This window comes from Ascaphus truei, chromosome 5 (genome assembly GCF_040206685.1).
Source record: "Ascaphus truei isolate aAscTru1 chromosome 5, aAscTru1.hap1, whole genome shotgun sequence".
NCBI lineage: Eukaryota > Metazoa > Chordata > Amphibia > Anura > Ascaphidae > Ascaphus > Ascaphus truei.
The window spans coordinates 3,612,476-3,628,229 of record NC_134487.1 but is presented as its reverse complement, the minus strand read 5'-3'; the positions used below and the strand labels follow the sequence as shown (position 1 = coordinate 3,628,229).

General features: G+C 52.7%; 1 protein-coding gene across 1 annotated transcript in view; it reads right to left on the bottom strand.

Annotated features, from left to right (window-relative positions):
- Positions 1-14,573, bottom strand: part of LMF2 (lipase maturation factor 2) — a 46,374-nt gene extending 31,801 nt beyond the window's left edge. The window contains 3 exon segments of the mRNA XM_075598894.1: positions 5,616-5,812; positions 6,975-7,003; positions 14,253-14,573. Coding sequence (XP_075455009.1) covers positions 5,616-5,812; positions 6,975-7,003; positions 14,253-14,573 — 547 coding nt within the window.
- Positions 14,574-15,754: the final 1,181 nt, after the last annotated feature.

The following is a 15,754-nucleotide window of genomic DNA, read 5'->3' as shown; positions in this document are numbered from 1 at the left end:
ACACACACACACACTCGTAGTGATACGTGAGAGACGGACACACACACACACACACAGACTCGTAGTGATACGCGAGACGGACACACACACAGACTCGTAGTGATACGTGAGAGACGGACACACACACAGACTCGTAGTGATACGTGAGAGACGGACACACAGACTCGTAGTGATACGTGAGAGAGACGGACACACACAGACTCGTAGTGATACGTGAGAGAGACGGACACACACAGACTCGTAGTGATACGTGAGAGAGACGGACACACACACAGACTCGTAGTGATACGTGAGAGACGGACACACACACACACACACAGACTCGTAGTGATACGTGAGAGACAGATACACACAGACTCGTAGTGATACGTGAGAGAGACGGACACACAGACTCGTAGTGATACGTGAGAGAGACGGACACACACACAGACTCGTAGTGATACGTGAGAGAGACGGACACACACACAGACTCGTAGTGATACGTGAGAGAGACGGACACACACACACACACACACACACACACACACAGACACGTAGTGATACGTGAGAGATGGACACACACACACTCGTAGTGATACGTGAGAGATGGACACACACACACACACTCGTAGTGATACGTGAGAGACGGACACACACACACAGACTCGTAGTGATACGTGAGAGACGGACACACACACACAGACTCGTAGTGATACGCGAGACGGACACACACACACAGACTCGTAGTGATACGTGAGAGACGGACACACACACACAGACTCGTAGTGATACGCGAGACGGACACACACACACACTCGTAGTGATACGTGAGAGATGGACACACACACACACACTCGTAGTGATACGTGAGAGACGGACACACACACACAGACTCGTAGTGATACGTGAGAGACGGACACACACACACACTCGTAGTGATACGTGAGAGATGGACACACACACACACACTCGTAGTGATACGTGAGAGACGGACACACACACACAGACTCGTAGTGATACGTGAGAGATGGACACACACACACACACTCGTAGTGATACGTGAGAGATGGACACACACACACACACACTCGTAGTGATACGTGAGAGACGGACACACACACACAGACTCGTAGTGATACGTGAGAGACGGACACACACACACAGACTCGTAGTGATACGTGAGAGAGACGGACACACACACACAGACTCGTAGTGATACGTGAGAGACGGACACACACACACACTCGTAGTGATACGTGAGAGACGGACACAAACAGACTCGTAGTGATACGCGAGAGAGACGGACACACACAGACTCGTAGTGATACGTGAGAGAGACGGACACACACACAGACTCATAATGATACGTGAGAGACGGACACACAGACTCGTAGTGATACGTGAGAGAGACGGACACACACACAGACTCGTAGTGATACGTGAGAGAGGCGGACACACACACAGACTCGTAGTGATACGTGAGAGACGGACACACACAGACTCGTAGTGATACGTGAGACGGATACACACACACACACAGACTCGTAGTGATACGTGAGAGAGACGGACACACACACAGACTCGTAGTGATACGTGAGAGATGGACACACACACACAGACTCGTAGTGATACGTGAGAGAGACGGACACACACACAGACTCGTAGTGATACGTGAGAGAGACGGACACACACACAGACTCGTAGTGATACGCGAGAGACGGACACACACACACAGACTCGTAGTGATACGTGAGAGACGGACACACACACACAGACTCCTAGTGATACGTGATACGTGAGACGGACACACACACACACACACACACACACAGACACGTAGTGATACGTGAGAGACGGACGCACAGACTCGTAGTGATACGTGAGAGAGACGGACACACAGACTGGTAGGGATACGTGAGAGAGAGACGGACACACACACACACAGACTCGTAGTGATACGTGAGAGAGACGGACACACACACACACAGACTCGTATTGATACGTGAGAGAGACGGACACACACACAGACTCGTAGTGATACGTGAGAGACAGATACACACAGACTCGTAGTGATACGTGAGAGAGACGGACACACACAGACTCGTAGTGATACGTGAGAGAGACGGACACACACAGACTCGTAGTGATACGTGAGAGAGACGGACACACACAGACTCGTAGTGATACGTGAGAGATGGACACACACACAGACTCGTAGTGATACGCGAGACGGACACACACACAGACTCGTAGTGATACGTGAGAGACGGACACACACACAACACACACACACACACGTAGTGATACGTGAGAGACGGACACACACAGACTCGTAGTGATACGTGAGAGAGACGGACACACACACAGACTCGTAGTGATACGTGAGAGACGGACACACACAGACTCGTAGTGATACGTGAGACGGACACACACACACAGACTCGTAGTGATACGTGAGAGACGGACACACACAGACTCGTAGTGATATGTGAGAGAGACGGACACACACACAGACTCGTAGTGATACGTGAGAGAGATGGACACACACACAGACTCGTAGTGATACGTGAGAGAGACGGACACACACACACAGACTCGTAGTGATACGTGAGAGAGACGGACACACACACACAGACTCGTAGTGATACGTGAGAGAGACGGACACACACACAGACTCGTAGTGATACGCGAGAGATGGACACACACAGACTCGTAGTGATACGTGAGAGAGACGGACACACACACAGACTCGTAGTGATACGTGAGAGAGACGGACACACACAGACTCGTAGTGATACGTGAGAGAGACGGACACACACACAGACTCGTAGTGATACGCGAGAGACGGACACACACACACAGACTCGTAGTGATACGTGAGAGAGACGGACACACACACACACACACACACTCGTAGTGATACGTGAGAGACGGACACACACACACACACACAGACTCGTAGTGATACGTGAGAGAGACGGACACACACACACAGACTCGTAGTGATACGTGAGAGAGAGACGGACACACACACACACAGACTCGTAGTGATAGGTGAGAGAGACGGACACACACACAGACTCGTAGTGATACGTGAGAGACGGACACACACACACAGACTCGTAGTGATACGCGAGACGGACACACACACACAGACTCGTAGGGATACGTGAGAGACGGACGCACAGACTCGTAGTGATACGTGAGAGAGAGACGGACACACACACAAACTCGTAGTGATACGTGAGAGAGACGGACACACACACACAGACTCGTAGGGATACGTGAGAGAGAGACGGACACACACACAAACTCGTAGTGATACGTGAGAGAGACGGACACACACAGACTCGTAGTGATACGTGAGAGAGACGACACACATACAGACTCGTAGTGATACGTGAGAGAGAGACGGACACACACACACAGACTCGTAGTGATACGTGAGAGAGAGACGGACACACACACAGACTCGTAGTGATACGTGAGAGAGACGGACACACACACAGACTCGTAGTGATACGTGAGAGACGGACACACACACAGACTCGTAGTGATACGTGAGAGACGGACACACACAGACTCATAGTGATACGTGAGAGAGAAGGACACACACAGACTCGTAGTGATACGTGAGAGAGACGGACACACACACACAGACTCGTAGTGATACGTGAGAGAGACGGACACACACACAGACTCGTAGTGATACGTGAGAGACGGACACACAGACTCGTAGTGATACGTGAGAGAGACGGACACACACACAGACTCGTAGTGATACGTGAGAGACGGACACACAGACTCGTAGTGATACGTGAGAGACGGACACACAGACTCGTAGTGATACGTGAGAGACGGACACACAGACTCGTAGTGATACGTGAGAGACAGATACACACACACAGACTTGTAGTGATACGTGAGAGACGGACACACACACAGACTCGTAGTGATACGTGAGAGAGACGGACACACACACACAGACTCGTAGTGATACGTGAGACGGATACACACACACACTCGTAGTGATACGTGAGAGACGGACACACACACACACAGACTCGTAGTGATACGCGAGAGACGGATATACACACACACACACACACACACACACACAGACTCGTAGTGATACGTGAGAGACGGACACACACAGACTCGTAGTGATACGTGAGACGGACACACACACACAGACTCGTAGTGATACGTGAGACGGACACACACACACAGACTCGTAGTGATACGTGAGAGAGAGACGGATACACACACACACACACTCGTAGTGATACGTGAGAGAGAGACGGATACACACACTCGTAGTGATACGTGAGAGACGGATACACACACACACACACTCGTAGTGATACGTGAGAGACGGATACACACAAACACAGACTCGTAGTGATACGTGAGAGAGAGACGGATACACACACACACACTCGTAGTGATACGTGAGAGAGAGACGGATACACACACACACACTCGTAGTGATACGTGAGAGAGAGACGGATACACACACACACACACTCGTAGTGATACGTGAGAGACGGACACACACACACACAGACTCGTAGTGATACGTGAGAGAGACGGACACACACACACAGACTCGTAGTGATACGTGAGAGAGAGACGGATACACACACACACACACTCGTAGTGATACGTGAGAGAGAGACGGATACACACACACACACTCGTAGTGATACGTGAGAGAGAGACGGATACACACACACACACACTCGTAGTGATACGTGAGAGACGGACACACACACAGACTCGTAGTGATACGTGAGAGAGACGGACACACACACACACAGACTCGTAGTGATACGTGAGAGAGAGACGGATACACACACACACACACACACACACTCGTAGTGATACGTGAGAGAGAGACGGATACACACACACACACTCGTAGTGATACGTGAGAGAGAGACGGATACACACACACACACACACTCGTAGTGATACGTGAGAGACGGACACACACACAGACTCGTAGTGATACGTGAGAGAGACGGACACACACACACAGACTCGTAGTGATAAGTGAGAGAGACGGACACACACACAGACTCATAGTGATACGTGAGACGGATACACACACACACTCGTAGTGATACGTGAGAGACGGACACACACACACAGACTCGTAGTGATACGCGAGAGACGGATATACACACACACACACACACACACACCCACACACACACACACACACACACACACACACACACACACACACTCGTAGTCATACGTGAGAGAGACGGACACACACAGACTCGTAGTGATACGTGAGAGAGAGACGGATACACACACACACACACACACTCGTAGTGATACGTGAGAGAGAGACGGATACACACACACACACTCGTAGTGATACGTGAGAGACGGATACACACACACACACTCGTAGTGATACGTGAGAGACGGATACACACACACACACACACACTCGTAGTGATACGTGAGAGACGGATACACACACACACACACACTCGTAGTGATACGTGAGAGACGGATACACACACAGACTCGTAGTGATACGTGAGACGGACACACAGAGACCTGACCCCACCTCCTGGATCAGATGACCTTTCCCCCGTGGTCATGTGACCCCCTCTCACCTGTGAGTCCCCACCAGGTGGGGCAGCGGCTGGTCAGTTTCACGACCCCTGAAGCGAACATGAGCCTGAAGAGCAGCCAGCGGGTCAGCCAGAGGGTAACGCCGTCATGGGGGCTCCAGACCGACGTCCTCCAGCGCAGCGCGTGCAGGGGGGCCACCAGCACCGCCAGAAACCCGGCCTCCAGCAGCAGGCTGTCCCTGGGGGAGGGCAAGCACCGAGGGGTCAGGGGGAGGCGCGCACCGAGGGGTCAGGGGGAGGCGCGCACCGAGGGGTCAGGGGGAGGGCAGGTGCCAAGGGGTCAGGGGGAGGCGCGCACCGAGGAGTCAGGGGGAGGCGCGCACCGAGGGGTCAGGGGGAGGCGCGCACCGAAGGGTCAGGGGGAGGCGCGCGCCGAGGGGTCAGGGGGAGGCGCGCGCCGAGGGGTCAGGGGGAGGCGCGCGCCGAGGGGTCAGGGGGAGGCGCGCGCCGAGGGGTCAGGGGGAGGCGCGCGCCGAGGGGTCAGGGGGAGGCGCGCGCCGAGGGGTCAGGGGGAGGCGCGCGCCGAGGGGTCAGGGGGAGGCGCGCGCCGAGGGGTCAGGGGGGAGGCGCGCGCCGAGGGGGTCGAGGGGGGGGGGGAGGCGCGCGCCGAGGGGTCAGGGGGAGGCGCGCGCCGAGGGGTCAGGGGGGAGGCGCGCGCCGAGGGGTCAGGGGGAGGCGCGCGCCGAGGGGTCAGGGGGAGGCGCGCGCCGAGGGGTCAGGGGGAGGCGCGCGCCGAGGGGTCAGGGGCAGGCGCGCGCCAAGGGGTCAGGGGGGAGGCGCGCGCCAAGGGGTCAGGGGGAGGCGCGCGCCAAAGGGGTCAGGGGGGAGGCGCGCGCCAAGGGGTCAGGGGGAGGCGCGCGCCAAGGGGTCAGGGGAGGCGCGCGCCAAGGGGTCAGGGGGAGGCGCGCGCCAAGGGGTCAGGGGGAGGCGCGCGCCAAGGGGTCAGGGGGAGGCGCGCGCCAAGGGATCAGGGGGAGGCGCGCGCCAAGGGGTCAGGGGGAGGCGCGCGCCAAGGGGTCAGGGGGAGGCGCGCGCCAAGGGGTCAGGGGGAGGCGCGCGCCAAGGGGTCAGGGGGAGGCGCGCGCCAAGGGACCAGGGCGCGCGCCAAGGGGTCAGGGAGACCCCCTACGTCACAGCTCCCTGTGTGTCACCATGCGGAAGGGGGGTGGGGGGAGGGAGGGAGGCCGACATGTATCACAACCCCATCTATGTCACCATGCCGGGGGGGGGGAGAAGAGACCCACCTGTGTCACACACCCCTCTCTGTCACCATGCAAAGGGGGGGGGAAGAGACCCCCCTGTGTCACCATGCCGGAGGGTGGGGGGAACCCCAGTACTCACCACTGGAAATAGAGGAAGAGCTGTCCAACCTGCAGATAGAGGCGGGCGTTACAAACATGGCCGCTGCTACGCTCAGTAACAGGGAATGTAATCATATTAAACGGGGGAGAGAGGGGGAGAGGGAGAGAGGGGGAGAGGGAGAGAGGGAGAGAGGGAGAGAGGGGGAGAGGGAGAGAGGGGGAGAGGGAGAGAGGGAGAGAGGGGGAGAGGGGGAGAGGGAGAATCCCTTCATGCGACACCCCTGCATGAAAATTACAACTGATAGAGATAGATATATATATATATAACTGTGAACAAAATGTAATTAAAACGAGGAGCGGCGTGAGCACTGATTGAGACGTAACGGCGTGTTGGCGTATCACATATTATATTATATGATTGTAGTTATACTTTAGTGAATCCAAAAGATCAGGGTGAGCGTCGGGTGAGCGGATGGATACACACGCCGTCCCAAGGACTTATTGGGTGTATTGGGTAATTAATTAGGATATTTAAAAAGGTAGAAATGTATTAATTCTCTTGCGTTGCACTTAAATGGCCACGTACCCACATGTTATGTATTGGGGTTCCCAGGCTGCACTCTGTTCTCCCTCAGTCTGCGGGACACGACAGGAATAATTGGGTAATTAAATGGCCACGTACCCACATGTTATGTATTGGGGTTCCCAGACTGCACTCTGTTCTCCCTCAGTCTGCGGGACACGACAGGAATAATTGGGTAATTAAATGGCCACGTACCCACATGTTATGTATTGGGGTTCCCAGGCTGCACTCTGTTCTCCCTCAGTCTGCGGGACACGACAGGAATAATTGGGTAATTAAATGGCCACGTACCCACATGTTATGTATTGGGGTTCCCAGGCTGCACTCTGTTCTCCCTCAGTCTGCGGGACACGACAGGAATAATTGGGTAATTAAATGGCCACGTACCCACATGTTATGTATTGGGGTTCCCAGGCTGCACTCTGTTCTCCCTCAGTCTGCGGGACACGACAGGAATAATTGGGTAATTAAATGGCCACGTACCCACATGTTATGTATTGGGGTTCCCAGACTGCACTCTGTTCTCCCTCAGTCTGCGGGACACGACAGGAATAATTGGGTAATTAAATGGCCACGTACCCACATGTTATGTATTGGGGTTCCCAGGCTGCACTCTGTTCTCCCTCAGTCTGCGGGACACGACAGGAATAATTGGGTAATTAAATGGCCACGTACCCACATGTTATGTATTGGGGTTCCCAGACTGCACTCTGTTCTCCCTCAGTCTGCGGGACACGACAGGAATAATTGGGTAATTAAATGGCCACGTACCCACATGTTATGTATTGGGGTTCCCAGGCTGCACTCTGTTCTCCCTCAGTCTGCGGGACCCGACAGGAATAATTGGGTAATTAAATGGCCACGCACCCACATGTTATGTATTGGGGTTCCCAGGCTGCACTCTGTTCTCCCTCAGTCTGCGGGACACGACAGGAATAATTGGGAGTAGGACCAGTTAGCTGACCATTGGCCAGACTTGTAGGTTCTGTTGGAATTGAACATGAAATCTGTGATTTTCCTGCAATTACCTTTATAGGATTGAATTGAATGGAATTTGGGTGGGTTATCTCTGCGGACACCAGGGTGGTTGGGTGCCCAGGGGCACCGCACACTTTGGGGTGAACACTACAGGGGTGTGGACACGGAGTTGGGAACACGGTGAGGGGTTACGGTCCTGCGAGGCCTGGTGCGTAGCTATAACCATTATTTATCGCTATATAGTAAATGTGTTCTGCGTGACCCAGTGTATGCTCCCAAAGGGGTGGGGGGAAAGTGTGTTACATACAGCTCAAATCCGTTATAGCGCGATCCGCTACAACGCGGATCTGATTTTAACACGGTCTGAGCATGGCTCCAGATTTAAAAAAATCTCCAAGGTTTTTTTTCTCTCTTTTTTTATTATAACATTCAATGCTTTATTGCTAACGGACACACACACACACACACCCCTCCCCTCTAAACTAATAATTTTACCATACCTTGCAGGAATCAAACCCATGACCCTCCATACACTAGTACTGCATCTCAGTACTGTGCAGTAGAAGTTACGTTTGTTTATAGAGTCAATAACATCCGACCAATCCTATGGTGTAGCAGCTAGATAATTGCTATTAGTGTATGAAGGGTCATGGGTTCGATTCCTGCATGGTATGGTAAAATTATTAGTGTTGGCGGGAGGTGTGTGTGTGTGTGTGTGTCCGTTGGCAATAAAGCATTGAATGTTATATTAAAAAACAAAAACCTTGGAGATGTGAGCCACGCACGTGGACACAGCCTGATGAAGCATGGAGAGAGGAGAGAGCTGCAGATGCCGGGTTAGTCCTCGCGCTTCGGCCATTTTGCGACCCTGGTTATAACGCGGTCTCATTATGTGGACCCGAGCACCGCGTTCAGCTGTAAATATATTTTTTTTTTATAAATTGAAATAAAATCAGTTGTAAGTTTCATGCAGTGGTGTCGCCTCAATGCAGCACAAAGGGATTCCCTCTTTCTTACGTTTATACCATTACTTACTCCCTGCTAGCACCACCCCTCAGCAATTAATGTGCTGGGGTTTCTTCACTTTATACTTCTGACCATTACTGCCCTTTTCCAGCGCAGGAGCAGGGAACACGCCACCCCCTATGGGGACCCCTTCATTTAATTTAAGTTACATGGAAGTTTTATAGTACAGTAACATTTAATACACATTTGTTACCGATTGTTCCTTGCAGCATCTTACAGCAACACCGTTACTTCAGGTAACAGAACTATAATAAATTACATATTATAACGCTTTGTATCGCTATGTTAAATGTTTCCCGTTTGAATCCTCTAATACCGGTATCTTATTACGGCAAGTATGGCGCGGTGAGGGCAAGAACAGTACCTGGCGTAATACCAGTCGCTAGATTAGCGCGATTGCTAGATTTCCACGTAACGTGGATTTCCCGGCGCTGCCGTGGGATACCAGCACAGTAATACCAGTCGCTAGATTAGCGCGATTGCTAGATTTCCACGTAACGTGGATTTCCCGGCGCTGCCGTGGGATACCGGCACAGTAATACCAGTCGCTAGATTAGCGCGGTTGCTAGATTTCCACGTAACGTGGATTTCCCGGCGCTGCCGTGGGATACCAGCACAGTAATACCAGTCGCTAGATTAGCGCGATTGCTAGATTTCCACGTAACGTGGATTTCCCGGCGCTGCCGTGGGATACCAGCACAGTAATACCAGTCGCTAGATTAGCGCGGTTGCTAGATTTCCACGTAACGTGGATTTCCCGGCGCTGCCGTGGGATACCGGCACAGTAATACCAGTCGCTAGATTAGCGCGATTGCTAGATTTCCACGTAACGTGGATTTCCCGGCGCTGCCGTGGGATACCGGCACAGTAATACCAGTCGCTAGATTAGCGCGGTTGCTAGATTTCCACGTAATGTGGATTTCCCGGCGCTGCCGTGGGATACCAGCACAGTAATACCAGTCGCTAGATTAGCGCGATTGCTAGATTTCCACGTAACGTGGATTTCCCGGCGCTGCCGTGGGATACCAGCACAGTAATACCAGTCGCTAGATTAGCGCGGTTGCTAGATTTCCACGTAACGTGGATTTCCCGGCGCTGCCGTGGGATACCAGCACAGTAATACCAGTCGCTAGATTAGCGCGATTGCTAGATTTCCACGTAACGTGGATTTCCCGGCGCTGCCGTGGGATACCGGCACAGTAATACCAGTCGCTAGATTAGCGCGGTTGCTAGATTTCCACGTAACGTGGATTTCCCGGCGCTGCCGTGGGATACCGGCACAGTAATACCAGTCGCTAGATTAGCGCGATTGCTAGATTTCCACGTAACGTGGATTTCCCGGCGCTGCCGTGGGATACCAGCACAGTAATACCAGTCGCTAGATTAGCGTGATTGCTAGATTTCCACGTAACGTGGATTTCCCGGCGCTGCCGTGGGATACCAGCACAGTAATACCAGTCGCTAGATTAGCGCGATTGCTAGATTTCCACGTAACGTGGATTTCCCGGCGCTGCCGTGGGATACCAGCACAGTAATACCAGTCGCTAGATTAGCGCGGTTGCTAGATTTCCACGTAACGTGGATTTCCGGCGCTGCCGTGGGATACCAGCACAGTAATACCAGTCGCTAGATTAGCGCGATTGCTAGATTTCCACGTAACGTGGATTTCCCGGCGCTGCCGTGGGATACCAGCACAGTAATACCAGTCGCTAGATTAGCGCGGTTGCTAGATTTCCACGTAACGTGGATTTCCCGGCGCTGCCGTGGGATACCGGCACAGTAATACCAGTCGCTAGATTAGCGCGGTTGCTAGATTTCCACGTAACGTGGATTTCCCGGCGCTGCCGTGGGATACCGGCACAGTAATACCAGTCGCTAGATTAGCGCGATTGCTAGATTTCCACGTAACGTGGATTTCCCGGCGCTGCCGTGGGATACCAGCACAGTAATACCAGTCGCTAGATTAGCGCGATTGCTAGATTTCCACGTAACGTGGATTTCCCGGCGCTGCCGTGGGATACCAGCACAGTAATACCAGTCGCTAGATTAGCGCGGTTGCTAGATTTCCACGTAACGTGGATTTCCCGGCGCTGCCGTGGGATACCGGCACAGTAATACCAGTCGCTAGATTAGCGCGGTTGCTAGATTTCCACGTAACGTGGATTTCCCGGCGCTGCCGTGGGATACCAGCACAGTAATACCAGTCGCTAGATTAGCGCGGTTGCTAGATTTCCACGTAACGTGGATTTCCCGGCGCTGCCGTGGGATACCAGCACAGTAATACCAGTCGCTAGATTAGCGCGATTGCTAGATTTCCACGTAACGTGGATTTCCCGGCGCTGCCGTGGGATACCAGCACAGTAATACCAGTCGCTAGATTAGCGCGATTGCTAGATTTCCACGTAACGTGGATTTCCCGGCGCTGCCGTGGGATACCAGCACAGTAATACCAGTCGCTAGATTAGCGCGGTTGCTAGATTTCCACGTAACGTGGATTTCCCGGCGCTGCCGTGGGATACCAGCACAGTAATACCAGTCGCTAGATTAGCGCGGTTGCTAGATTTCCACGTAACGTGGATTTCCCGGCGCTGCCGTGGGATACCAGCACAGTAATACCAGTCGCTAGATTAGCGCGATTGCTAGATTTCCACGTAACGTGGATTTCCCGGCGCTGCCGTGGGATACCAGCACAGTAATACCAGTCGCTAGATTAGCGCGGTTGCTAGATTTCCACGTAACGTGGATTTCCCGGCGCTGCCGTGGGATACCAGCACAGTAATACCAGTCGCTAGATTAGCGCGGTTGCTAGATTTCCACGTAACGTGGATTTCCCGGCGCTGCCGTGGGATACCAGCACAGTAATACCAGTCGCTAGATTAGCGCGATTGCTAGATTTCCACGTAACGTGGATTTCCCGGCGCTGCCGTGGGATACCAGCACAGTAATACCAGTCGCTAGATTAGCGCGATTGCTAGATTTCCACGTAACGTGGATTTCCCGGCGCTGCCGTGGGATACCAGCACAGTAATACCAGTCGCTAGATTAGCGCGGTTGCTAGATTTCCACGTAACGTGGATTTCCCGGCGCTGCCGTGGGATACCAGCACAGTAATACCAGTCGCTAGATTAGCGCGGTTGCTAGATTTCCACGTAACGTGGATTTCCCGGCGCTGCCGTGGGATACCGGCACAGTAATACCAGTCGCTAGATTAGCGCGATTGCTAGATTTCCACGTAACGTGGATTTCCCGGCGCTGCCGTGGGATACCAGCACAGTAATACCAGTCGCTAGATTAGCGTGATTGCTAGATTTCCACGTAACGTGGATTTCCCGGCACTGCCGTGGGATACCAGCACAGTAATACCAGTCGCTAGATTAGCGCGATTGCTAGATTTCCACGTAACGTGGATTTCCCGGCGCTGCCGTGGGATACCAGCACAGTAATACCAGTCGCTAGATTAGCGCGATTGCTAGATTTCCACGTAACGTGGATTTCCCGGCGCTGCCGTGGGATACCAGCACAGTAATACCAGTCGCTAGATTAGCGTGATTGCTAGATTTCCACGTAACGTGGATTTCCCGGCGCTGCCGTGGGATACCAGCACAGTAATATCAGTCGCTAGATTAGCGCGATTGCTAGATTTCCACGTAACGTGGATTTCCCGGCGCTGCCGTGGGATACCAGCACAGTAATATCAGGCGCTAGATTAGCGCGATTGCTAGATTTCCACGTAACGTGGATTTCCCGGCGCTGCCGTGGGATACCAGCACAGTAATACCAGTCGCTAGATTAGCGCGGTTGCTAGATTTCCACGTAACGTGGATTTCCCGGCGCTGCCGTGGGATACCAGCACAGTAATACCAGTCGCTAGATTAGCGCGATTGCCAGATTTCCACGTAACGTGGATTTCCCGGCGCTGCCGTGGGATACCAGCACAGTAATACCAGTCGCTAGATTAGCGCGATTGCTAGATTTCCACGTAACGTGGATTTCCCGGCGCTGCCGTGGGATACCAGCACAGTAATACCAGTCGCTAGATTAGCGCGATTGCTAGATTTCCACGTAACGTGGATTTCCCGGCGCTGCCGTGGGATACCAGCACAGTAATACCAGTCGCTAGATTAGCGCGATTGCTAGATTTCCACGTAACGTGGATTTCCCGGCGCTGCCGTGGGATACCAGCACAGTAATACCAGTCGCTAGATTAGCGTGATTGCTAGATTTCCACGTAACGTGGATTTCCCGGCGCTGCCGTGGGATACCAGCACAGTAATATCAGTCGCTAGATTAGCGCGATTGCTAGATTTCCACGTAACGTGGATTTCCCGGCGCTGCCGTGGGATACCAGCACAGTAATACCAGTCGCTAGATTAGCGCGATTGCTAGATTTCCACGTAACGTGGATTTCCCGGCGCTGCCGTGGGATACCGGCACAGTAATACCAGTCGCTAGATTAGCGCGATTGCTAGATTTCCACGTAACGTGGATTTCCCGGCGCTGCCGTGGGATACCAGCACAGTAATATCAGTCGCTAGATTAGCGCGATTGCCAGACGCTCCCCCAATCAGACACGAATATAATGTATAATTAGCATGGTTAGATGTATTTAGAGAAGCCCCCTTCCTGCCCCGGGGGAAACTTGTCACGTGGTTTGGGGGCGTGTGGGAGACCCCTCTATACCCTGCACATGTGATACTGTAACACGTGGACATGCCTGCAGTGTACACGCACCTGATACAGGGACAGGTACAGGACCCAGAGCAGCAGGAAGACCAGGCTGTCCCGAAGGGCTCTGAAAAGCAGCGCCCCCAGAGAGAGCAGCGCCCCCAGGAGGCAGAGCAGCTCCATGCCCTGCTCCGTGTCCAGTCCCAGCCGTGGTCCCAGCCACAGCAGCGATGGAGCGTCCTTCACCTGCTCCCAAAAGCTTTTCCCCGTGAAACGCAGCATCTTCCACGCAGGCAGCACCCCCTCGCGTCCGTACAGCCCTGCGGGGAGAGTGGGTGAGACAGGGGGCTCCCCAAAACACGGCGATATCCTCAGCACTGTGTACATGCACATGAGAGATACATGGGGGTATATATGTATATGGGCGGGGGAGTATAGATATATATGGGGGGGGGGTTTATGGGTATATAAATATATGGGGGTATATATATATATATATATATATATATATATATATATATATATATATATAGTTTCAAACAGCAATCCCTTTAATTGAGTCTACTGCTAATATATCCATATGTGCATAAGGAGTTCTTCTCCTATAGCGGTTCATGTGAGCATCTCAATTCAAGGGGTTGCTGTTTGAAAATACATTATCATTATTGATCGAAGTATTTGTCTACTCCATGATCAGCTTTCATTTAGCTGACCAACTACTTATAAGTACACGATTCTCCTACTATTACAGGAATCTACACGTTACTACCTCTGACCTTACAGGGTTACTATAGGACACCCTCTGACCTTACAGGGTTACTATAGGACACCCTCTGACCTTACAGGGTTACTATAGGACACCCTCTGACCTTACAGGGTTACTATAGGACACCCTCTGACCTTACAGGGTTACTATAGGACACCCTCTGACCTTACAGGGTTACTATAGGACACCCTCTGACCTTACAGGGTTACTATAGGACACCCTCTGACCTTACAGGGTTGCTATAGGACACCCTCTGACCTTACAGGGTTACTATAGGACACCCTCTGACCTTACAGGGTTACTATAGGACACCCTCTGAATGTATGATTAACCCCAAGTTCAGCGGAGGTTATAACTGATGTTGTGGCTGCATAGTCAGTCTTAGGCCTCGGGCCGCGCTGATCCGCTGGATCCATTGGATGTGAGCGGTCACGTGACCGCTCCTCCGCTTCCCTGAGCGGTCCCTGCTGAAATTTTCTGAGCCTCCGCACGCATCATCACGCATACGGAAGCGGCTGCTAAAGCCGCGCTGATGACAAATGCAGGGGGTAAGTGCATCTGCTCAGCGCGGCTCAGCACAGCTTAATCTACTATGTCGCAGGCCTTACACACACAACTACTCAGAGGTTTATCCTATTGGGGATTGTATGAATCACAATCGATCCACACTATATACCACGGTGTCAATAACGCAGTTATATACTGACAAGACATTCCAGTATCATACAGATCTGCAGAGATACCCTGCTGTATACTCTGAGGGAAAGGTTATCTGAGGTCATATCAGCCACTGTGCTGATGT